Source organism: Homalodisca vitripennis, chromosome 3 (assembly GCF_021130785.1).
Source record: "Homalodisca vitripennis isolate AUS2020 chromosome 3, UT_GWSS_2.1, whole genome shotgun sequence".
In the NCBI taxonomy this organism is placed as follows: domain Eukaryota; kingdom Metazoa; phylum Arthropoda; class Insecta; order Hemiptera; family Cicadellidae; genus Homalodisca; species Homalodisca vitripennis.
Window position 1 is genome coordinate 86503637 of NC_060209.1, and position 25794 is coordinate 86529430.

General features: G+C 32.5%; 1 protein-coding gene and 2 non-coding genes across 3 annotated transcripts in view; all 3 read left to right on the forward strand.

Moving 5' to 3' along the window:
* Positions 1 to 19731, forward strand: part of LOC124357146 (40S ribosomal protein S4) — a 30513-nt gene extending 10782 nt beyond the window's left edge. The window contains exons 3-6 of the mRNA XM_046808645.1: positions 1479 to 1576; positions 2501 to 2672; positions 10234 to 10363; positions 19564 to 19731. Coding sequence (XP_046664601.1) covers positions 1479 to 1576; positions 2501 to 2672; positions 10234 to 10363; positions 19564 to 19693 — 530 coding nt within the window. The 3' untranslated portion in view covers positions 19694 to 19731. The remainder of the gene's footprint in view (positions 1 to 1478; positions 1577 to 2500; positions 2673 to 10233; positions 10364 to 19563) is intronic.
* Positions 12140 to 12266, forward strand: LOC124358794. Its single transcript, XR_006922078.1, has one exon. It is a non-coding gene; the product is annotated as a small nucleolar RNA SNORA16B/SNORA16A family (small nucleolar RNA).
* LOC124358793 lies at positions 15744 to 15870 on the forward strand. The gene has a single exon (XR_006922077.1). It is a non-coding gene; the product is annotated as a small nucleolar RNA SNORA16B/SNORA16A family (small nucleolar RNA).
* Positions 19732 to 25794: the final 6063 nt, after the last annotated feature.

Sequence of the window (25794 nt, forward strand, 5' to 3'; positions counted from 1 at the left end):
CTCGAGGGATGTTTTTCTTTCGTTGACATCAGCGAGAAGGATTGGCACTCGCATTTTGGGTGGCGGAGTATGATCAAGAATAAAAACAAGTTTTGAGTGTTTTTTCAATAAAGAGTTTAGTTTTAGTTTGATCATGTTTGTTTTTATTGAATTTTTGTGTTTGGAGAAATGTAAAGGTAAAACACGGAAGTACAACAAAGCGACGCATCATCTGAACGGGCGGCGAGACTCTGCAATCACGTTATCTACTAGACCGCTCGACTTTGACCTCTGTCTGAGGATGGGGAGGGGTTTGCGATAAGACAATTCCTGTTTTATATTGACGAAATATTGTTCTACGCTAATCTAGTAATCAGTAGAAGCAAAATGTCAAATAACGATTCATGTCTGGGTGTGGTCGATATAATTCCAAAGTACCGTGTTCATTATTAGTGATAAATAACATGTCTCGTTAACATTGACGATCCTGAGTACAGTGACTTTATAATTTTAAAATTTTTACTTTTTTATACTTACCATAATTATAGAAAGTAAAAATAAAAATGAACTTTACACATTTAAATTTTTTTTTTTTATATATTGTGCCGTTTGCTGGAAGTCGTGAAAAGATATACTGACGTTATAAGGGTTAAACATCTGAATACTAGCCACAGTGACAAAGTAAAAATATCTCAAGAGTTGAGTTGCTATTAGTTTGATGATATTTTATAGTTATCATAAAGTGATGTACAGATGATTACAGTATGTGGTTTCTCTATATTTTTTGTATCATTATAAAAATGCAACATTAAAATACATAGGAAAATATACAAAGGAACATGGTGATAGTGAATAGTCCTACTTGTGGCTGGTGACAAAACATGGGATTTCTTCTTTCATATACTTCTTTCATTTTGTAAGTTAGTGATAAAAATTTTGTCACCCTATATGAATTACAGTTTAATACTGCTTATGTAGCATTTAAAATTTAATCATGAATCGGAAATTTTTTACCTGGTACTTGACCCTTAAATGCAGCATACTTATTTGTCTGTAACATCGGAATAGTGCTAAGTGCTGCGAATGTGTAGGATTGCGTACATGTATTGATTTATGACCATTGGGAATCAAGTTGGCATGTCACACAAAAATCAATTACTAACCAATGCTATTCCTTTATGATCGTTCTGTCTGACAATATTACTGTACAGTATGTCTACACGTAACCATGTGCTACGTTGTTATCTTAAGACGCAACTATCAGTACTGGTAGAGCTTTCTAAAAAAAAATGATGTTTTTTGTCCAAGAAACAGGAAATTAATTTTGACAAACTGGATTTTTTTAAATCAACTCAAAATAACATTAGTCTTACTTACAGAGAACTGAAACTCAACATTCATATTGAATCAACTCTTCCCACCATAGTTACGTTATGTATACATTAATTTTAAAGTAGGTACTTTATAAAATTAACATTAATAAGGGACTTTGTTTCTAGATGTTGTGACAATTGAAAAGACTGGAGAATTCTTCCGTTTGATCTATGATGTCAAGGGAAGATTTACCATCCATAGAATCACAGATGAAGAAGCCAAAGTAAGATATTTTATTGGTTGTAAGTTTATATTTTCATTGTTGTGACCAAAAAAACAAACTGCGTTGGTTCAAAGACAATCTTATATGATGAGATTTTGTTCCAACGTTATGAAATATATGATTTTTTGCTTATAACTGAAGAGATTGTCATATAGAAGGAAAGTACTTAAACTTCTTAATTTTTTAAGACTTGTTAGGTAGCAAAAATGTGAATTATGTTTCTATTGTTAATGAATACGTAAATATTCATGGTGTCCATCTTAACTGTGTTACCATTGGTGTCTAAAAACAACTTTATTCAAAAGGAAAGTTTGAATGAAAGAGCCACTTTTCTGTTAGCATTTAAACATGATTGTTTTACAAAAGTTTTCAGTATGATAGCTAACTTGTTGCAAATATAACAGTCTATATTTTTTCACAAATTTGGTTATAAAATGTTTTAAAACTTAACACGTTTGTTGCTGAATTTTTGTTATCTTTTCCACATCTACCAGTGACATAAAAATGCATTATATCTGTGTGGTATGAGTCACTGATGACTCGTGAAGAAAGTGGACTTAAGCTAATGATAGGGTAGTGGAAGTCAGCACTACACTAGAACGCTGTAGGTGAAGTCATAGAGTTTATATGCGCAGCATGAACCACTCATACATAATTGTACTGTTTATTGTAATAAATATAAACTATATTACTTTTTACTTCAATTCCTAATTAAATCTTTATCAAACTGTTAAAAAATACATTCTGCTAAATAGAGTAGGTTTAAGTGTACTACTATTAGTCACTCATGCCGCAGTGGACATGTTAAATAAAGCTAAGTTGCTTGTAAATAAAATTGACTTAGAAGTGACTCAGAATCAAAATAATTCTTATTTTTAGTTGTGCTAAATTCTATATCTGAGAAAGAACTGTTTGAATGTTTAGTACAAGCTGTGCAAAGTCAAGCGGGTTCAGACCGGTCCCAAAGGAATCCCATTTTTGGTGACACACGACGGGAGAACCATCCGGTATCCGGATCCACTTATTAAAGTGAATGACACAGTGCAAGTTGACATCGCGTCTTCGAAAATCACAGATTACATCCGATTTGATTCAGGTCAGTGTTATATTTCAGGATTCTAAAACATTAGCTACATACCTTAAGCCTTCATAAAATTTCTTCCAGTCTTAATCATTTCTTAATAGGCTATCAAATTATTGGTTGAGCAAGTTAGTTATAGACATGAAACGGCATGAGAAATTTGTTTGAATTGTTTTGAAATTTTTTAGTCATAATATATATAAGCTTCATTTCTGGACACTAATATTATAATCATGGATTTATTATATCTTGTTGATAGTGAACCTTACTTGAAATTATGCTTGTTAAAATTATTAATTAGAAACATAATATTTCAGCAGTCTAGAGAATATAATAGATTACACCAAAAACAAAAATTTGAGTAAAGTTGTTCAGTGATGATCTTACAGAGCCAATCCTTTGAAATGCTGTGAAACATTCTTTCTTCTGAGAACAACAAAACATAGGTATCGTAATGCTGGTTATCAAAAGCTTAATAATTTCAGCTAATTAAGATTAAATGTACTGTAATGAAATTTGAAGACCAAAGACTACATGAACAAATTTAAAAAGATTAACACTACACATTAATTTATCCAGAATGAGACGTGATTCCTACAAAGAAAGGGTAATGCTGTGTTTTTTCCTGCAGTTATTACTCTGTATAAGTTTTTGAGTACTTAAATGTATTTTTCTAAATCATCTTAAAATAACAGATTTTGAGTTATTACTACTGTAATAGGAAATGGCAATTGACAATATTCTTGGAGAATTACATTAGCGTCAAATGTCTGATTAGAGAAGAAATATTCCATAGTTTCCCACGTTGCCATGCCCACTTGTCTTATTTAAGTAGGTTTTTAAAGTTGTTATGCACATGTTCTTTAAAAATAGATTATTGTAGTGCATTTAGCTAATGATAACGAAAGCATTATAATGTTCAGTTGCACAGAAAAACTTGTAAATTACATGAATATATTAATAAAACTTAAAAGAGAAGTCTTTTGCTAGCCCTTCGACGTACGCTGTATGCATCGCGCAGTCTGATCTTATAACGAATATTTTTCGGTGTAATACATTCAAGTTATACATCGTTGGAAAGAAGATGAAATGAACTATCGGTGTATCGATACCTATTTATCGAAAGCCATTTCAACATGTAGTTTATAGTAGACGAAAAACATCGATCAAGTTGGCGCTTGCTGTCAGCTGTTTCTAACTACGCAATTGAATGTGAAATGACTTTGTCTGCTGGCATGACGATGTTATTGTTTTAGCTGTTTATTTGTTTGGTATTGTAGTAGAATATAATAAGAATATGGGGGGTGTGGACCTTAGAGATCAAATGCTAGAGAACTATCTACTGGAAAGGAAAAGAGGTACTAAATGGTACATGAAAGTCTTCAAGCGTATGCTAAACATTACAATTCTGGGCTGAGCCTCCACCAATGTGCCTAACTGAAAGACATTTTATTGAAAAGATTCCACCCACTTGGAAAAAAGCAAAGCCTCAAAGGAGATGTGTGGCTTGCTACAAACATGGCAGAAGAAGGGACACAATCTATCTACTGGTGTCCCCAATGTGAGGTTGGCCTATGTCTAGAGGACTGCTTCAAGACATATCACACAGTTGCAAATTTCTAATATAAGTACAGCAAATAACTTCCAGTAAACTGTCTTAAAACATTTTGTAATGGTATTTTGTACATGTTTGTATGGGTATACTTATATTTTAGCAATACAATCACTTTTACAAGTATAGCTTATCAGAAAATCATTTAATGTATGTATAGGTAATGTTGTCACAAAACTGTGAAAAACAAGAAATTAAGTGGACCACTTAAGGGGTGTTCAGTTCAAATTAAATAGTGCGTTGAAGGGATAAAATGATGTAACATTTTTAGTGTTAATTATGATTCTAGCGTTCTGTGATTTTTTTTTTTTTTTTCAATGCATTATTCAGGTGACTTTTTTTAAGAAACTTAACTCACTTTTAAGACTGACCTTTATGACAAATAAATGCGTGCAGTTTCCAAACTTATTTATAATAAAAGCAAAATTTCTAGATTTGTTTAAAAAAAAATTCATCTCTACTGGTTTTAAACTAAATTTTTTCTTAAAAACTACTTTTGGTACAACAGTTAACGCTTCATTACTCTAAGAAAATACTTGACATCACCACTGAAGACCACTCAGTTTGCATTTAAGCTTTGCTAATATGATAACATCAGCAATATATAACTATGAAGCTTATGTAACATTTTGCTAGTTACATTATGGTAGTCCAGTTTGTTGGGCCCTAATTGGTTCCACATTTGTTGGAAATTAAACATTGCTGATAGTTTAATACAGTATATGGTCAAAACAAGGATGATACACTCATTCAGTATTACTGCAACCAACTAAAAATGAGTAAAAGGCTAGGTCATTTATACTTTTAAACAAAAATTTATATTTAAGTTGTTCAGTGAAGATGTTACAGAGCCAATCCTTTGAAACATTGTGATTCATTCTTTTTTCTGAGAACAACAAAACATAAGTATCATAATGCTTTTTATCAAAAGCTTAATAATTTTAGCTAATTTAGATTAGATGTACTATAATAAGCTTTGTAAAACCAAGACTACATGAACATATTGAAAATCGCCTTGAAATAACAGATCTGAATTATTACTACTGTATGTAATAAGAAATGGCAATAGACAATATTCTTTATTTGTATATTCTTGGAGAATTACATTAGCGTCAAATGTCTTATTAGAGGAGAAACATTCCATGGCTTATTTTCCCATGTTGCTAGGCCCACTTGTCTGATTTAGTAGGATTTTTAAATTGTTACGAAGCATGCACATATTCTTTAGAAGTAGAATATAGTAATGCATTTAGCTAATGATAACAAAAGCATTATAACATTCATTTGCACAGAAAAATTTGTAAATTACATGAATATATTAACAAAACCTAAAGAGAAGTCTTTTGCTAGAATCAATTTACAATGTCAGTGTTAATTACAATTCCAGTGTTGTGATTTTTTTTCAATGTTCTATTTTTGTGAATTTTTTAAGAAACAGCACTTTTAAGCCTGCCTTCTATGACAATAAAGTAATTTCTGAACTTAATTATAATAAAGCAAAATTTTTAGATTTGTTTAAAAACATACATCCTTTCTGGTTTTAAACTAAAATTTTTCTCAAAAACTACTTTTGGTACTTCGGTACTCTAAGAAAGTACTTGTCATCACCACTGAAGACCACTCAGTTTGCATTTAAGATTTGCTAATATGATAACATTAGCAATATAACTATAAAGCTAATTTAAAATGTTGCTAGTTACCTTATGGTAGTCAAGTTTATTGTGTTCTAATTGGCTCCACATTTGTTGGAAGTTAAACATTGCTTATTAGTTTAATATATGGTCAAAACAAGAACAATGCATTCATTCAGTAGTACTGCAACCAACTAAAAATGAATAAAAGGCTGCGTCAATTATACTTTTAAACAAACATTTATATTTAAGTTGTTCAGTGAAGATGTTACAGAGCCAATCCTTTGAAACGTTGTGATTCATTATTTTTTCTGAGAACAACACAACTGAGAAATACTTGTAATCAAATAACTGAAGAAGGTTAATGTTAGTACAAGGGTTTGTAATGGCTTGGGAAAATTTAACATCTAGGCTACTGTCAAAGTAAAAAATATTGCGTTTCTGCATCACATATAGTAAATAGCATTACATAAATCTTAAAATGTGAGAGTTTAATTTAATTATTACTTACGAATAATTAACGTTTTAATATTCATCTTTACAAAATATTTCTTTAATTCCAGTTCACATTTTTAATTTCTTCTATTTTTAATGTTAGTAGTGTTTATCATCCACAGAACAGTCAGCGCACAGCCAGAGTGACTGTGTGCGTTACATCTGTGGTACAGAAAGCCTGTGTCTGTTAAACTGTGGCCTCCTGTTCTGGGTAGGTCACTGTCTACACAGCACTTCGGCAAGGCTCTGAGAGTTGGCTGCAGTTGTTGCTTCTAGCCATAGTATTGAGCCAAACATGTACTCATTACATCATTTCAAGATATAAATAAATAATTTTAATATTTTTGATCAAAATTATAAGCCTCTGATTATAATCAAATAAGGAAACAGTTGACCAAGAATTAGTACAAGGAAAATTAACCCTTTTAACCCCGGCCATTAAATCAAGTGATGTGCCAGAAATCCCAAGCCATTTTCAGACAAAATGTATTGGGTTTTGTAAAAAATTCATAACTCAGTTATTTTTTAAGATATTTAGGTAATTCTTTTTTTGTTTTACTTCTTTATACATGTAGCTTACAGAAATATACAAATAAAATTATTATTTTGAAAGTAACTTTTTTTACATACATATACATATATAAAAAATAAATAAAAATGAAAAAATTTCAAGTTTGATCATAGAAACCATATAGATAAAAAATACTTGACACAAAAATACTCATTTACTTTATGATATATTTAATCCTTAATAAAAGGAAACAAAATTTATAGGCCTACCTTATTTACAAGTGGAGTAACATCAATTTTTGTAAAGCTGTGTAAATTTTTCTTTTTGCCATTTCTGGGCAAGGCAATGTAACAAGACCTTTGAAATTCACAGTACTTAAAATAAACATAAAACCAAAGTTATTTCTGACAAAATAACTAAAACTGTTCATAATCTAAATTTAAAAATAATTCCCCTTCTGGATTCAGAAGAAATGTTTTCAAGATATCCATCACTCAAATCGTTGTCACTAATCACATCCACACCATTTGCAACTAGGTTACTAATTAGTGTATTTTCACTTACGGGAGACTTTGAACGATGTCTTTTACTCATTTTGAAATCAAACAAATAATAAACTAAACTTTAACTGCCGTACTTTACACTGCTTTAACCTAAAACTGTGAAGAAAACGGAATATTCACAACCACGTGATATACAGCTGTCTGCAACAAGCGTGAGCAGTCAGTCGAGACGAACTGCAATTGCTCAGTCACAGACTGACAAAATACGAAGTCAAACCATTACAAACTAATATATTTCGATGCAAAATATCTTTGTGCACAAGTCTGTGAAATTTCAAAGCATTTGGTAAAATAGGTGGCCAGTAAAGTAATAAAAAGTGCACGTCCGCACTATACGGACGTCGGGAGTTGACGCCATTTTTACGAAGTCCGTATAGTACGGACGTCGGGGTTAAAAGGGTTAAGCATCGTCCACAGACAGTGAGTGCACAGCCTGGGTGACTGTGTGCGTTACATCTGTGGTATAATAAACCAGTGTTTGTATACGTTTGTGTGCGTGCGTTACATCTGTGGTATAACAAACCTGTGTTTGTATACGTCTGTGTGCGTGCGTTACATCTGTGGTATAACAAACCTGTGTTTGTATACGTCTGTGGACTCCCGTTCTGGGCAGGTCTCTGTCAATACAACACTGGTAGTGCTCTTGTTCCTAGCCATAGTACAGAGCCTAACATTTTTTTGATGACTACTTTCATTACTATAATGTAAAATTTCTGCACTTTGTAAGATCAATAAATATGAAATGTAGCACAGTTCTCCAGACCAGGTTAAATCTTTTTAAAAATTTATACTTTTTGTTGTTTATTGACATCATTCGGCATACATATGGATTTTATTGTTTATAATTTGTTCGGGTTTGGTCATTTTTGGTATTATGCTTAAATTTGTAAATATATGAGGTTTGTTGAAATTCCAAATTTAAAGAAATTTACTGTATGTCTGAGCTATGAAACATTGTTTATAAATCAAATGCATTTTGCTCAGATGTTTGGCATCCACATAATGTACACGTTTAACTTTAAACCTAACCTGATGTATTCAAAAATAAATTACTCATTTGTGTCACTGTTATATGAACTGATGAAGTACAAGTTCAAAAAATATACAAATGGTATCAAATTTCAAAATTGTTATCTTATAATACATTTAACAATTACCTTCATAGGCATGTTTTAAAATTAGTATCCATATTATGTATCCCATTGCCTATTTGTAATTTGCTGCTTAGCCTATTTATACCAAAATAATGATGTTTTTTTTCTTTGTTACGTTTATTTTGTACTTTGCTTGTCACTTTCATTAATGACCAACAGAATATAAAATCTGTGATGTTCTATGCTGTTTTTTATTATAAGACCTTTGCAAGTTAATGTAAACCATTTTTTTAATAATATGGAGCTTGCATTTTATTTTACAAATTACATATGTTAGTTTCATATTAGAATCTTATGTTGCTGTTTTTTAGTAAAAATATTTACTGAAAGTTTCCACTTATAACATAATATTAGTTTATCACACAAAAAAATTGTTGGAGTAAGAATTTCAGATTACATTTTTCTGCTAATAGAAGTAAAGCCTACCGACAAAAACCAAAGAAAGAATAAAAAAATTGAATATCAATACTTTTCATACTATCTTAGAAATAGTCTAAAAACTAAATAAGCATTGAAAAATATGTGTAACCACGTACAACTCGTAAATGAGACTTGTTTTATTTCAAATGTGTTAGCCATATATTGGATTTTCCATACAACATAATACTATGTAGTGGCATTGAAAGTTGACATATCAACTCAATAGATAAAATTGTACTTCTGTGTATTTAATTGATAACTGCACTATTCCTTTTATTGATTAAAATTCTAAGATGTATTACTTTGAAAATATACTAAATACTTTAACAAGTTGATGCAAGGGAACCAGCAAAAATTTAATGTGACAAATTGTCGTCTTAATCAAATTGTTATGTTACAATCTGTTTGTAGGTCTTATACTAAGTAAACCTAACTGCTTATGAATGTCTCGATGATTTTTATCGATCAATTGGTACTTCTGATACCTAGTGAAGAAATATTTGAATGAGAGACTGATTACCCCGTTAGTGTAATTAGTTTTATAAGCAGGTGCTCATCTGGACCATGGCTGGCATGCACTGATGTCTTAAATTATTCACAGTGTTTTTGATTATACTAAGTAAACCTAACTGCTTATGAATGTCTCTATGATTTTTATCGATCAATTGGTACTTCTGATACCTAGTGAAGAAATATTTGAATGAGAGACTGATTACCCCGTTAGTGTAATTAGTTTTATAAGCAGGTGCTCATCTGGACCATGGCTGGCATGCACTGATGTCTTAAATTATTCACAGTGTTGTTTTTTATAAGATCATGGAATGTTTTTATTGCAAGTTTTGTACAAAGTCTCGATGATTTTATTTTTTCAATTGGTACTTCTGAAAGCATATGAAGAAACCTTATTATGAGAGGCTGAGATTAGTATATAAATATTCAAGAGTTAGTATTGTTTTAAATTATGCGTTTTATATGATTTTAAAATTTTGTATGGTGGTGCATTGCATGTAGATTGCTCATGTAAGCTGTTTACTCATCGATGAAATTGCAAACAAAATATAACAATTAAATTTAACTAATTAGTCGAGTTTGATGTCTTCCTTTATATAATTTTGAGCAGTTTTACAGTTCTTAAATCGAATGAACAATTTAAAATGTAGGAAAAATAAATGGGCAATGATTTGTTTTAGGCAACCTGTGTATGATCACTGGAGGCAGGAACTTGGGGCGAGTGGGAACAGTTGTCAACAGAGAACGTCATCCCGGGTCCTTCGACATTGTACACATCAAGGATACCAATGGTCACACATTTGCCACCCGGTAAAATATTGTAACTTGTTCTATACTTAGTGTAAGACTCAGTATAGGATTTAATATGACCATCCTTATTATAGATGTAACTTGGGCTCGTTGAGAATTGTTGCAAATAATTAGTTACAGCCAGATAAAAAATATTTTTAAGATGAGGCTGATTCCCCTTCTTTTGCTTTATTCTGCATGGCCTGTGCAATGATCTTAATCAAACAGATTAATGTTGAAACTCTACAATCCAAGTTCTGCAGTGCCGAAAGAAAGATTGCATTATCTATAATTCGGATCTAAAGTCTAATGCCTTAGGTCGTGAGGCCACAGGCTATCCTCAACAGGCATAGAATTAGAAACTGTTGTAAAGTATCTAAATTCATTTCAGTACATTCTAATGGTTTGGCAGGAGGTAATTATTTAAACTCTGTCTCAGGTTCAATATTTTTGTTGGTTTCAATGATGTATTGTGTATTTGCTACTATTGATCCAAGATGATAAAAGTTTTAAACTGAGAAACCTATTATAGAATTGTTTCCCTCTATTGGTAACCTTTTGGGGTCTATTTGTTCCCCAGTGGATTGGCTCACCAGGCCCAATTAATTTCAAGTTAATATGCCTATATTTCAATATTCCTTTTGGCAAGAGCATCGTCAGCTTAACAGCGACTGCCATATCATCTCCTTTACTATGCTTAGGTTCCTTTACACTATGAAGCATGTTTTAAATTCAGCCAATACGGTTGCTTGTCGTGTACCTCATTTGTGACGAAGTCACAGACACCATTATAAAACTTAATTGTCATCATTTTTTGTGGGAATGAAAGATTCTTCTTCTGCTGATTGAAAATCTCAATAGTAAAATATGTTTTGTGGTCTGTTTTCTGGGTACTAATGGCATTAAATTAATCGTAAGGATTGTGGAGAAAACATGAGTGACATTATAATGTAGAATTTGTATTTGTCCATATGTATTGCTCATGGTAAGGAACGAATTGGGTGGTCTTCAGATCACTAAAAAATTTGGTTTCATAAAAACAGCCTTATGTGAAAATTAAATTGTTAAGATATATATTACACTCATTGATATTGATTTCAGAACATTGCTTACTCCATAAATGCATTAGTTCAAACTTCTTACATTATGAAAGGGTTTAATCTTTATATAATTGAAATGGACAAAATAAATATTGGGCAATTAGACAAAATCCAACTACTTAGTGTTAAACATTTCTTTTATTTAATTCATTTGTATTCATGTAAAGTAACAGCACATTGCTAATTCCAAGTTCTTGCCAAACTATGCTGTTATTTGTTTTTTACATGTCTTGGCTACAAGATCGATTTAACGTTTTTAGTACTTTTACAACGCTAAAATAAAAACTAATACAATTAATAATAAAGAACTAATCTGTAACGTGTGACGATGTTTTGATAAAGTATCCTTGTTCTCAGTTATATTGAGGTAATAGAATTATAGTTTTATTTACTGTAATATTGTTTTGTATTTTAATTGCCTTATTGAAAATATTGCTGTGAAATAAAGAAAATAGTTTATTGCCACAGAGAAACTAAGATAAGTTATGCTTTCCTTGGTGAAAACGGTGGCATACAGAAAAACCACGACTTCCATCTTTTATGATGTGGATGAAATAATATTATTCACTAAGATGTTTGTGGAACACAATAAGTATATGTTTTTACCATGTGCATCCAATAAAATAACTGAAAGTTGAATCTTAAATTTTGTTTACTCCATGAAAAGGTGGTAATTGGGAAACAAAAAAAAATTGAACGTGGCTATTATCGAAGCTGCACTAGGCATAAATGTCTGCTGCAGTCAAAGTTGGCCTACAGTAAAGATCACTATTGGTCACTGGATGGTCTCTACCATATCAGTATTACCCATAGTGAAAACAGTAATGTTGTAAATTATATGCCTTTTCATCAAATATAAATTAATTAGCAACTGCTTTGGAATACAATGTCGCCCGTGTAACTCCATTAGCACTTTTAAAATTATGTTCACCTTTCTCATCTTATCTCTTATCTGAAGTATTTTCTTAATTCAGTAACATTGGGAAACTTAAATAAGATGGCTTGGTAGAAAATTAAACCATCTATTAGAGAGAACTTCATTCTATTCTGTATTTTGAATTTATTTATAATTATTGCATTGAATGGTGCCTACAACTTAAATACTATTTTTAATTATCTGTATTGCCTTTGAAGTTTATGTTACTAAAACCAATTAAATATACAAGCCTGAAAAAGATAGCAAAAATGGTTTTAAAATTACTCACTTTTGTATTTAATTGGATTGCATATTGCGCCTAAAATAAATCAATAACTGGTGCTATTTTTCATTGTCATTTCGTGTGGTGATATGTGACATGCTGAAGGTGAATATAGCTGTACAATGCATCAGTACCAGTAGAGTTATTATATATAACTTTTTTTCTTTCAAGAACAGAAAATGCATTAAATTTAACAATGGAATTTTTTAATCTTGTGATGTGTGCTTATTGGATCCAGGCCAAATCCTTTTTCTGTGCTTTAAGGGTTATTTATAGAGTAGCCCACATTTAAATCACAGACATTTAAAATTGGTTTCAACAGTAAAAGGAATTTATATTTAATGTGCGTTTTAAAAAGAACATTTTATTTATTATGTCAATGCAAATTTGAAAATCATATGTTCCCGTTCTCACTCTTTTCCAATTCATCCTCATTTTTAAATAATGTTTGCATTGGTGAGGCATTGATTTATTATTTATTATTATTTAGTAAATTATTATTGCCACATTCACACTCAGACTGTTGTTATGCTACAGTATAACCAGTTTCAAACTCAAGATCTTGATTCCTTAATAATAATAATAAGTTAATAATAATAATAAAAAATAGTTATTATTAACTCCTGTTTTGGTGATAACAGTTAAGTTCTGTGTACATTTTAAGAAAACTTACTAAACTAGTTTGTTTTACTGCTACCAGACTCCCAATTTCATAAACAATTGCAGTGACTGTTATCTATTGAAATTATACCGGTATACTGTTATAGCATTCCGATGATTTTGACAATGTATAGGCCATTATCGAAGCTGAATTAGATATAATATCCAGTTCAGTCAAAACTTGGCCAACAGTAACTTGCCACCTAAGGTCACTGGAAGGTTTCTACCTTATTAGTATTACCCAAGGTGAGTTACATTAGTAAAATTTACACTTTAAATGTGTGCGACTTAATTCAAATGCGCCGTAGAAAATATTGATGTGACCAACAAAATTCAAAATAGGAGTTAGATTGAAACATCGTTCTTAAATATATAAAATCAACCGCTTTATATTTCAGTTAAATTGAGTTGATGCCTCAAGAATTGGGGAAATGTTTACATAACATTGGATTCAGGTTAGTTAGGTTAGGCCACCTCCTATTGAGATCCATGAGAAAGAATTTAGGGCACTAATCTCAAGCTATGTCCCTTCTAAAGAGTGGGGGGTGGGGCAACTCTGAACCAGCCTCTCTGATCAAAGCAGACGGGGTGGCACATCCTCATGTTGAGGCTAGCATGAACCTTTGACACTTAGGCAGCAAACTCTTAAGTGTCAACAGTCAACAATAATGTCAACAGTCATCTCCCGCATTAGACTATGCCTATCAAATTACCCTTGCGCCCCAGAATCTCATCATTTCCGGTTAATGATGTGCCACTCTGTGTCCAGTGATGGGTTTAACTGGTATAAACCAGCTAAAAGTGATATCCCTGCTGGGATACCCCTCACCACAGTTATTATACGTATATGGTATGCAAAATTAATTAAAGAATAATATTTTTACTTGTTAGTGAGGGCAAATAATATATTTTTTACCTTACTCAATACAATTGTCCAAAACAAACCATTTACACTACAAGATTATACATTAATAAGTAATAAAGACTAACAACAGTATGAAATAGGATTAAAACTAATAATTAAAATGATATCTGCATAAATTATAAAAATAACAAATGTTCATCCCCTAACAAATATGTGCATGTGCACGCGTTTTATAAAAGCGAAAGTGACAAATAGAGTGAAATAAAAACTGTTCACTAGTGGAAGTAAATCCATGTTGGAAAAATAACTTGTCCGCTGCAGACATCTTGACTGGTTTGTCAATGTTGACTTCGGTCCATTCTGAGTCAGATCTCAGACACCGCATTAAGCAGAACATGAAATGGTGCTTAATCAATCAATAATATCTTTATTCAAGACATACATAAAATGTACATGAATGCGTCATTCTTAATAAATAAATTCAAGGTGATGTTATATTAGTTGCACATATATACAATCCTTTTAATGTAAATTATTTTCAAAATCTTACCATAGTTGAAAATAGGTTTAATATTATTTAAATTGTTTTTATTACCAAATTATAATTAATTCCACTAGACTTCAGAAATCAAAATACATGGCTCTGGGAGTAAAACTCTTCAAAGTTATAACATGATAAATCAATTAAAAACTGTTTAAATTTATTTTTGAATCTAACACTATTGCTAAACCCAATATTTACATTGAATCAACCCTTCCCACCATTGTGACGTTATGTGATAATAAATAACACTATTTATAAATGGAATAGTTAATTAGATATGGATACTAGAAATCTAAGATATGTGGTGTCTTCTATCTTAAAATTTCTATTTCTTCCCCATGTCCATATTTAGGTCATTATCGAAGCTGCAGTAGATGTAAATGTCTGCTGCAGTCAAAGTTGGTCTACAGTAAAGATCACGATTTGTCACCGAATGGTCTCTACCCATGTCAGTATTACACATAGTGAAAACAGGAAGTACAGAAATACTTTAATACATATAAATTTTTATTATATTAATATGTTATTTAAGCATGCTGACAAAAAAGCCAAACAGAATATACACACACAAGCAAGCACACGCGTTATTGTCCATGAGTCAAATTATTATGCTATGTTATTTCCTGACAATGCAACATGAAACTCTTCAACAGGGTTTCTGTTATTTATTTCATACACATAACGTAGTACAGGAGCAAGGTGAACTGGAGCATAAATTTACCACCAATGTGACGTTTTATGATTCTCATTGTTAGAATCTGCCTATAGCCAACACAGGCTAAGGCAGATTTTGTCTCTATGATGTGCATAATTATTAGCTCTATATGAGAATACTGATTATAACCACAACTGAGAGACTTTGTTATATAATAAATCTGAAATAAGTATCAACGTAAATAGTATGAAGTCTTAAGAATAAATAATGCTATTTCTAAATGTAATAGTTAATTAGATATGGACACTAGAGATCGCAGATGTGTGCTTCTAACTTCACATTAATCTTAAAATTCCTATTTCTTCCCCGTGTCCATATTTAGGCCATTATCGAAGCTGCAGTAGATGTAAATGTCTGTTGCAGTCAAAGTTGGCCTACAGTAAAGATCACTATTGGTCACTGGATGGTCTCTACCATATCAGTATTACCCATAGTGAAAACAGTAAAGTACAGAAATACTTTAATATGTATAAATTTGTATTAGCCTATATTTAATATTTTATTTAAGTATCTTGACAAAAAATTGAAATGAAAGATGTTTGTTTTTATTGTTTAGTGTAGACTTCTTATGCTAGCATTGTAACATGAAATGTAGGAACATTTAACCCTATAAGTGGCGGTCATTTGTGGTCTCAGTGGCAGGCCGTTTTTGGGTAAATTGCCGTGATCGTTAAACTTATTTTTAGAAAATATTATCTAAGTGATAACCTAGCAACATTATATATTTTTGTTTTCCTTATGAACTATAGAATAAGAATAAATATAATATTTGGTGCCTTACCATTATTTTCAGATTAATATCATTGTACATGTGGAAAAAAAATTTTTTTAGAAAAAATAATTTTTAAGTTCTACTGTCCGTCACTTTGAAACTACTGGAGCTACAAAATAATGTCAAATTCACAGAATATACACAATTTTATTCTAAACAAATTACTTCTTATACATTTTTTTCTATTTACAAGAACAAAAAATTTAGATGGGAAAAACTAAATCTATGTATAAACTGGTTTTTTTTACTCCCATGTCACTAGAAGGGGCTTGTCTTTTCCTCCCAGTAGTGTAGGGCCTATAATAGTATAATAGTGGCTTAGTTTGTCATAGCACAGTATATTTCGTAAATATAAAACAGGAATTGTCTTATCGCAAACCCCTCCCCATCCTTAGATAGAGGTCAAAGTCGACCGATCTAGTAGATAACGTGACTACAGATTCTCGCCGCCCGTTCAGCTTGTGCGCCGCATTCTTGTACTTTTCGTGCCGAAGTGTCTGTCGCTTTGTTGTACTTCCGTGTTTTACTGTGTGTGTAATAGATTGGTGATGGATGACACTATGAGAATTTGGGATTTACCCATTCGTTTTTTACAAGATCATGACTAGTTACCTACATCTAAAATATGCGTTGCCGGTCGGCAGTTGCTGCTGAAGGCGGAAATCCACTAGACTCACTCATCCTTGATATTGCTGCTTTCTGGGCATCACAGGAAACCCATTAACAATTAATAATCATTGTAAGTTTGTAATTGAAGAGTTGCTTTTTCGTTCCATAATGTTTTTTTTCTATAAATTTATTTGTTTGTGTTCCTCATACTGGTGTAGTCGGTATAATCCCAAAGTACCCCAACATTTTCCATGACGAACGAATAACCTAAACATTTACTGGTAACACGATCAGCGCGATAAACAATAATATACTGACAATAACAGTACGCAAAGTCGCCAAACAAAACAGTGACGAGACGAGTAGACAGCTGTTCTCTTGTCTGCCGCCAGGTCATACGAAAACCGTCGGAATCATTTAAGCCAGCAAACATTAGTAACATGAATACACGCTATACTATATGATATGTATAGGAAATTTCATGGAGAATACGATAGTTCAAACTAGGCCTAAAAATAATGGACGGTTGCGGAGCAACGGCCTTAAATGTGAAGCGACGGCTGTGACGGCGCTTGCCACTTAGAGGGTTAACTCATCAACCGGCAATCAATGGAACATCTGTTGTTTGCATATTTTGCTTTTGTCACTTATTATAGTAATTATACTGGTGAATATCGATATGATTTATAATATACCATTGGAAACGGGAAGGAACACTGAACGTTGTAATGCTTTTTTTATTCAACTTTGACATCACAGAATTCCAATTCAAAACTGAGTCCCGCTCACACCATTTTAGTTTGAGTGAGTCTTATTTCTTGTTGCAGTTTGTTGATTTTGAAGGTAAAATATGTTGAAATAGTGGTTATTATGTGTTAGAATGAATGTAGTAATCACTAAATTGTGAAATAATATGGTTTAGGTAAATACTTAGTGTTTTTATAAGATAGTCAACTACGTATTAACAATCTGGGCTAAACAGCAGATGCTGTGTACTCTCATTCGACTATCCTTTGGTCAGAATTGATTCAGTTAAAATTTTGTTCGAGTTCTTCATCATGGAGCTAAACCCTACATTCGCATTGAATCAAGCCTTCCCACCATTGTAACGTTACTACATGGGTCGAGCCTATAGTTTACACAGAATAAGACACATTTTGTCTCAATTCTTTGTCTCTATGATGTGCATAATTATTAGCTCTATATGAGAATACTGATTATAACAACAACTGAGAGACTTTGTTATGTAACAGATCTGAAATAAGTAACAACATAAATGACATATGATATTAACAATCTGAAATAAAATTAAAGCCAGTTCTAAAAGATAATATTTAATTACAGATGCTTGAGAGCTGTAAGGTAGACATTTAAGCCTATTGAATAAATACATCTTTATATTTGCAGGCCATTATCGAAGCTGCATTAGATGTAAATGTCTACTGCAGTCAAAGTTGGCCTACAGTAAAGATCACTATTGGTCACTGGATGGTCTCTACCATATCAGTATTACCCATAGTCAACAGTGAAGTATAAAAATGTATTCCAAATCACTTATGTGGAAAAATATTTCAAAAAATTTCAGAATATACACTATACGATCTGTTAAATAAGTAATACGTGTAATCTTTTGCTTCTATCATCGAGGTAGCAACAGATAATAAATTTATTTCAAAGAACAAACAGAAATATAAAACCGTATACAGTTTATTATGTTTACCATAATATAAAATACAAATGCCAATAAAATATTTTGAGACCATTCAGAAATTAATGCCACTAATTTTAGGCAATGTTTTCCTCTTAATTCAGGTGGTAATAATTTATGCAGACTTAGTTTCATTTTTGTATTCTTTAACACTAGCTTTCTTAATGTATTTTATTTGCTGATATTTTACCTTATTAATTACTCCTTGGGCCTTGGTACTTACTAATGTCTCGCAAAGCTTAGGTGGTATAATCATCCCTCTGCACACTGCTGTGTTCGGAGTCTCCATTCGGCGATTCCATGTTAAATCTAACTCTTATTATCAGTTTTCACAATAGTAAAAAAAGACATTGTGGATGTAGTTGTTTTTAATTCCTTATAACATTACGAACATTTTTTGGTAGAATACATTTTATGTTCCAAACATGGCTCTGAGGAGAAGACACTCCACAGCATACGTGGTTCACTGGAGATGTTGACCTGACTTCTAATAATTCAATCCTACTGTTCCTATTGATAAAGCACTCATTACTAATTTATCTCTTGAGTCTTATTATTCTCATTTATCTCTAACAGCCAGAGCTGTAGACAAGTTAATATGTACAGTATTGCCAAACCATTACCGCAACTGAGTGGGGGAATTGCTGTATGGTTGTTCCAACTACTTACACGTTTAATTAAAATTGAACTGGTTACATTATTCCCCAAACCAACCATCATCTTCTGACAACCAGGTGTTTTCATTGTCTATGTTGTGAACAGGGTTCTTAAATAAATTGTTTTATTTCACTTTCGTTGTGACTATCAGCTGTAATTACCTCACACTCTAAAATAAACAAATCATGACCCTCACAATAAAACACACACAGTACTAATAAATAATGGTGAGGCACAAGTTAATTTTGATGAAAACACGAGGCTGAGACAGCCAATGCTCCGTAGGCATGAAGAAATAAACAATAACCAGTCATATGTCTTAAATATGTTTTAACACAAGAGTAAAAATTCCAAGGCTTGAAAACATTTTAATAAATATAATATTGTTTCAGGTTAGTGAACGTATTCATCATCGGCAAGGGCACCAAGCCGTACGTATCACTGCCTAAAGGCAAGGGAGTCAAGCTCAGCATTGCTGAGGAGAGAGACAAGAGGTTGGCGGCAAAGGCTGCCTCTGGTTAAGATTTTTGAGATTTTATTAAAAATATTTAAAAACCTTGCGATGGTTTTTATATTTTATTTTCTCTTAACAAACCATTTATCTGGAAACAGTCCCATCCTGATACCTGTATCTTCCTACAAGTAATTAAATAAAGAAAACCGTCCCATCCTAATACCTGTATCTTCCTACAAGTAATTAAATAAAGATGTTACAAGTTCTTCAAATTGAAGTAATTTACTGTCCAATTATGAACTCTGAACTGAAGAATATAAAAATAGCTTAAATAAAAATTATCAATTAAAGTAGTGTATCATTTGCTGATGACAGATTCAAGCATTGGAGCAGCCTACTAGAGCATGGGCAGACTGCCCCTAATGGCCATAGGAGTAAATTACTTGCCAGCAGTTCAAATTAATAGTCTTTCTTCTTGTAAATCAATAACATACATTTACATAAGTGTAACAAATTTAAAATGTTAAAAACACTATAAGGGATATCAGTCATGACAAACGTTTAATTTTTCATATACAATCTGTTTCTATTTTCAATATGTTCTTTTATTAACTAAAAACTTTCTTTTAGGGATGAATAATTTTGATTTCAATTCCTTGAAACTTATTTTTTTTTTACAATTGTAATTTATTGTTAAATATTATATCAGATAAGAAAAGATTTTTTTGCTCGATTTTATTAAAACTTCAAATGTTATGTATCCGCCTCTCACTGCTGGCCAATTGCCAACCAACTGTTATCAGAAGGTTGTATTCTGTGTACTGCACCAATCCAGTGAATCACTTTGTTCTGTCCTGCTGTGTTCCACTGACCTGCTGGAGCGCATATAATAGTTGTTGGCACTCTTGAAGGGATTCTCCCTCAATTCCCATGACCAGTCTGAATCAAGCAAAAGGAGGTCAGATACTTTTTGAACAATTTTGATATGCTTAATGAAGAATAAATAAATCCAATCTTAAAAATAAGCCTTTTGTATACCTGATCTTTAGTAATTTCTTACTCTGTCAGCATTTTAAATTACACTTGATTGTCTAGTATTTGGATTTGGTTAGATAGGTAGACACAGACAGGCTTATCTGTCAAGTATTTCATATGAAGGATTAATAACAAGTAACTTAGTTGACACTGAGTCAAACATTGATTGAAGTATATATTCACTACTACTGGATTATTTATTTACAACAAGATTATTTTACAAAATAGTTTCTTTAATAAAATGGTTAAAGAGAAATTCCGAATTCAGTAAACTAATTGATTAATATTTTAATTAAAAATTAGCTTACCTAATTTCCTAACAAAACACCTCAGTTCACACATGTGTAAACATATTACACAAATTTCACCTGTAGTTGTATATTACTATAAATGCATTATGAAACAATTGGCTATAATGGCCTCAACGTATCATAAAGGTAGGAAAACAAGTCTAAGAAAATCAATCCATATTATAGATGTATGAAAATAAAAAAGTGTTAAAAAGGTTTATGATTATATACATACTTAAAATCCAATTACCTTGTATACATAGGGTGTTAATTAGAAAACTTCTAACTTGTATTAAAAGACTTGCAGCCCAAGTATCAAAGTTCTCGCAACTAATACCTTGTTGCACTTCAAATTGGAGCTCATAAAAATTCTGTATTTTGGTAAAACAATTGAAATCTGCCAAGCCCTTTGGCATCAGCAGCCAATAATGAAATTTCTTGTATTACAATAAATTAGTCTTGTAAAACCCCGTTTCCATTCAAACAAATTTGTATCGCAACATGTGCCTCCGAAACTTGTTTAAATGGAAACAGTCTGCAAATCATCAACTACAGAAATAGTTGCACACTCGAGCTCACTGAACCTGGTAAGTATAATTAAGACAAGGTAGTATCTTTTATAACATTTTAATTAGACTCGTTAAAAAGTTTGTACAAATCGGAATACATATAACTATATTAGAAGATTTATTAATAACTGAACAATATTATTTTGAGAGTCCAGTATCACACCCCATGTTAATGTTACCACGGTATGTATTTTTATTCTGCACTTAAAAAACTAAGGTTTGCTATTTTTTGTGCACTTTAGGCAGGGCCCGGATTTACCAGTTTGCCGCCTATAGGCTTAAGATAATTTTGCCGCCCCAAAAAAGGGGAGCACACCCCCCCCCCCCCCGCCAAAAAGTGGGTCCGGGCCCCCCCCCCCCCCCCCCGGGAAAATTTGCATTTTTCCAGGACCAAAATAGTAATTTGGATGGCGTTTTTAAAGCATTTCGTAACAGTTTTAATGTATTATAAATTTTTTTAATGTTTAGTCAAATAACGGGGAAATATCGCGACGCGGTGGTTAGGTTAGGTTATTTCACGTTATTTACCGACCGAGAAACACAAAATAACGTGAAATAACCTAACCTAACGCCGCGGCACGATGTTTTAGCTTGATCAACAATCGATATGTTCGTATTCGATTGTGCCGGTGGAACTATATGGAACTGCAGCCCAAATAACACACATTTTAGAAAATGTGTATTTTTTGCTGACTTACACTTACTTGGAATGTTGTTAAATATTTTCAAATCTTGGAAAATTGTTTAATTTAAATCAATCAAATGGTTTTACAAGGTGAAATTAAAGTTGACAAAATTATTTGAATAACTGGTTTATTATAAGCATGGGTTGAAATATTTAAAAATAACGTTTTGTACATTCTAATACAAGTTCATTGTGTGATTAACAGAACTAATTTATTGTATATACAGTAGGCTATTTACATTTTACAGAGCTTTCTTACGAGCCTTTTTAATTGAGAACTCTTTAATTAAATCTTCATAAGAGAGCTTCTTTGTTTAAAATTTGCTTCTATACATAGGAGGGAAAGTGAATTGAGCCTGTTTTTCAGAAATGCTTGTCCGTAAGTAGTAGTTTTTAACTCTTCGAAGGCAGGAAAAGCTACGTTCTCCCGCGCAATTAGTTGCAGGTATGCACAAACTATTTCGTATTACTGGCTATGTCCAAGTTAGGGTAAACATCATGCAACGAGTTCTTTCTCAAAAAGGTAGAAAAGAAATTCCTTCCAACGTTTTATCTGAGGGATTGTCCATTTCCCACCGCACAGTGTTTTTGGAAGTGAATGCACTCTTCAATAAAATCGGAATCTAAGTCATTTTGATAAATTTGATGAAGTTTCGTTGCCTTGTTTCTTAGTTCCTCTTCTGTGATGTTGATGTCTGTTTTGCTGTCACACAATTGAGTCAGGAAGTAGAATTTATCTACAAAGTCACTATAGGCCACTTTTCTTCTCTTAAATTCACAAATAAAGGAGTCTAGAATTGGAAGAAATGTGTTAATTCTCAAGTCATCTCTGCCAGTCAGGTTAACTTCTTCACTCCGGGGTTTCGTCTGGCCAGACTTTTCGCTTGGTTTGTCTGCTTGTGTCTTTTTCGTATGAAATCGTATGTTTCAGTTTTGGTTATCTTCATACCCATTCCTCGAAATAAGAAAAGTTGTTTCTTTTCTGACACAAAATATTGCCAAAGGTTGCTAAAACCGCAATGGTGAATCGCCCCTTAAAATTAAAGTTATTAAAAATTGTATATATTGGGACCTCGAAAGGACAGTTGATTTGACAACGACCCCACATGTTATTGCAATGGTTACTTGTTAGCTAAAATTTTCCATTCACCTCCACTCTTACATCTAAGTCTCATTCAGATTCAATCATACTTACAATTGATTGTTGACTTTAACATTGAACTAGCTGAATACAACGAGTCAACGACTTATATAACACCGTAACCGTGCCGCCGTGTGCACAACACTAAACATCAACCACCAACTGACAGCGCAGTGTAGTCACTGTAGACTGTAGTGTAGTGTAATCTGTGGATGTGTGAGTCGTGAGTCAGAGGGTGCGTCTGTCGGTCCGTGACTATCAGCTGAGCGCCAGTGTTGGAGTGGTGGGGAGGGGCAGGGGAGCGGAGAGCTGTCGCGCCAGCCACCCAGGGCTGCCGGCTGCCAGGGGGTGTTGCCAATGTAAATCGGCAGATCGCCGCTCGTTGCGCGAAGGAACAAGGCGTTCGTACATATTTTGTAGTAATACATACAACGAAATAGGAAATTAAAGTGTATGTGTTTTCCTAAAAGCTCTATTTATATATAACACAAACAAACTCGTATAAGGAAAATAATATTGTATTTCACAAATATTTCATTTTAATATTTTAATTTTTTTTTCAAATCTGCCGCCCCTTAATTTTGCCGCTCTAGGCTGCAGCCTACTTAGCCTATTTAGAAATACAGCCCTGACTTTAGGCAAAAGTACTATAGGATGGTTGTTATAAAGCCTATGCTATATGAAATATATCTCAACGTCAGCTATGTCATTTTTAAAATTAAAATACGGCACTTATCGGCCTGCGTTTAAGAACAGTTCTGAAACTGTGTCTTTTAAGGCTTACAGCATGTGATAGATTTTTCAGCACTGTATTATAGTAGTTTCTGAAAAATACATTAATAGACTACATTAATTAATTACCACAAGCCTTGGAAAGTTGGTATTTAGATCTATTATTGAGAAAGTCAAATATAGAAAATATTACAACAGGAAACCAATGTAGCTGGCCGGATCCATTATTTATAGTGTTGCGAGAATTTTCAGACCTTATTTTAAAGCTGTGTAAATAAATAACAACAGGAAATCTACTTCATAAAAAAAACCCATAGATAATATAGTCATAGTTTACTGTATCAGGTTGTGAAAAAAAAATTACAGGTTCCATGTATTGATAACATTTTTTTAATTCAAACAGCACTTTATTGTCTTACAGTAAATTAAAGCAAACAAAATGGTGAAAATGTTTAAAACATTACTAAGGGTTATTTCATATGTACTAAATTCACAAGTTTAATTTCATATGTACATATAACTCTACAAAATTACTTCCTACTTACATTATATGTAACATTTTTTATTCCGAGATACATAATTTCCTTAACTAGAATTAACATAACAACATGTCGGTCCTGAGATGTAACTTCGTGCATATATGCATATCGATTTTGCCTCAAAAGTGGCTGACTGTGAAAGAAGTGAGCTAGTTCTTGGCGGACGAATATTCCGGGATTTTCTCCTCTCTGCTTACACCATAGAAGTCCACAAAGCTCCACGCCTTCATTTCTCCATGTTCCAGGAATAACATTTCCACTGTCATCCTCTGAGTCAAACACTTGAGCAGAAGAGTATGTCTCAGCAGACGAGTTCTGTCTCAAGAAGTTATGCAAATAAGCACAGCTTAACGTTACCCACTTTGCTGATTCAGGTTGCAGTAACATTGGTTTCCTGAGAACTCTGAATACACTGCTCATTATACCGAAAACATTTTCGATGACCCTCCTAGCTCTAGAATGTCTATAATTGAAAGCTCTTTCAATGAATCCTTGAGTATGTCTGCCCACAAATGGTTTCATAATACGCTCGGACATAGCAAATGCATCGTCAGCGACTACTACAAAGGGCATGTCCACATCACGTCCTGGTAAAGACCGTTTCGCTGGTATTTGTAGTGTATTTTGCTCAATAGCGTCATACAAATCCGTATTCAAAAACACCCCAGCATCACATTCACGTCCTTGTACTCCTGCGTCAACATACAAAAAGTTGTAATCTGCGTCACATAAAGCCATGAGCACAATACTAAATGTTCCTTTACAATTATAATACAAACTACCACTGTGTGCTGGAGCTTGAAGAACAACATGTTTGCCATCAAGTGCACCGATGCAATTCGAGTAGTTCCACTTAGAATAAAATCTTTTTGCTACATTATCCCATCCTTTTTCATCATTCGGTACCTAAAAACAATTGACAGTTAAATGGATATGTTATATTACTTTGTAAATACATATTTTTTTAAATTTTACAACAAATTGTAACATATGAGCAACGTTTTAATTCGATGGCGCAGTTAAATAGCACCTCATTTCAGAGATCTAGATAAAATGTCTAAACTAAATTAAAGTTCTTTGAAACTTGTCAGTTCAACTATTTTTATAGTTTACCACAACTACAGACACATGCTCAAACATAAAAAATATACAAATGCGGTTTTATTTGTATTTAAATT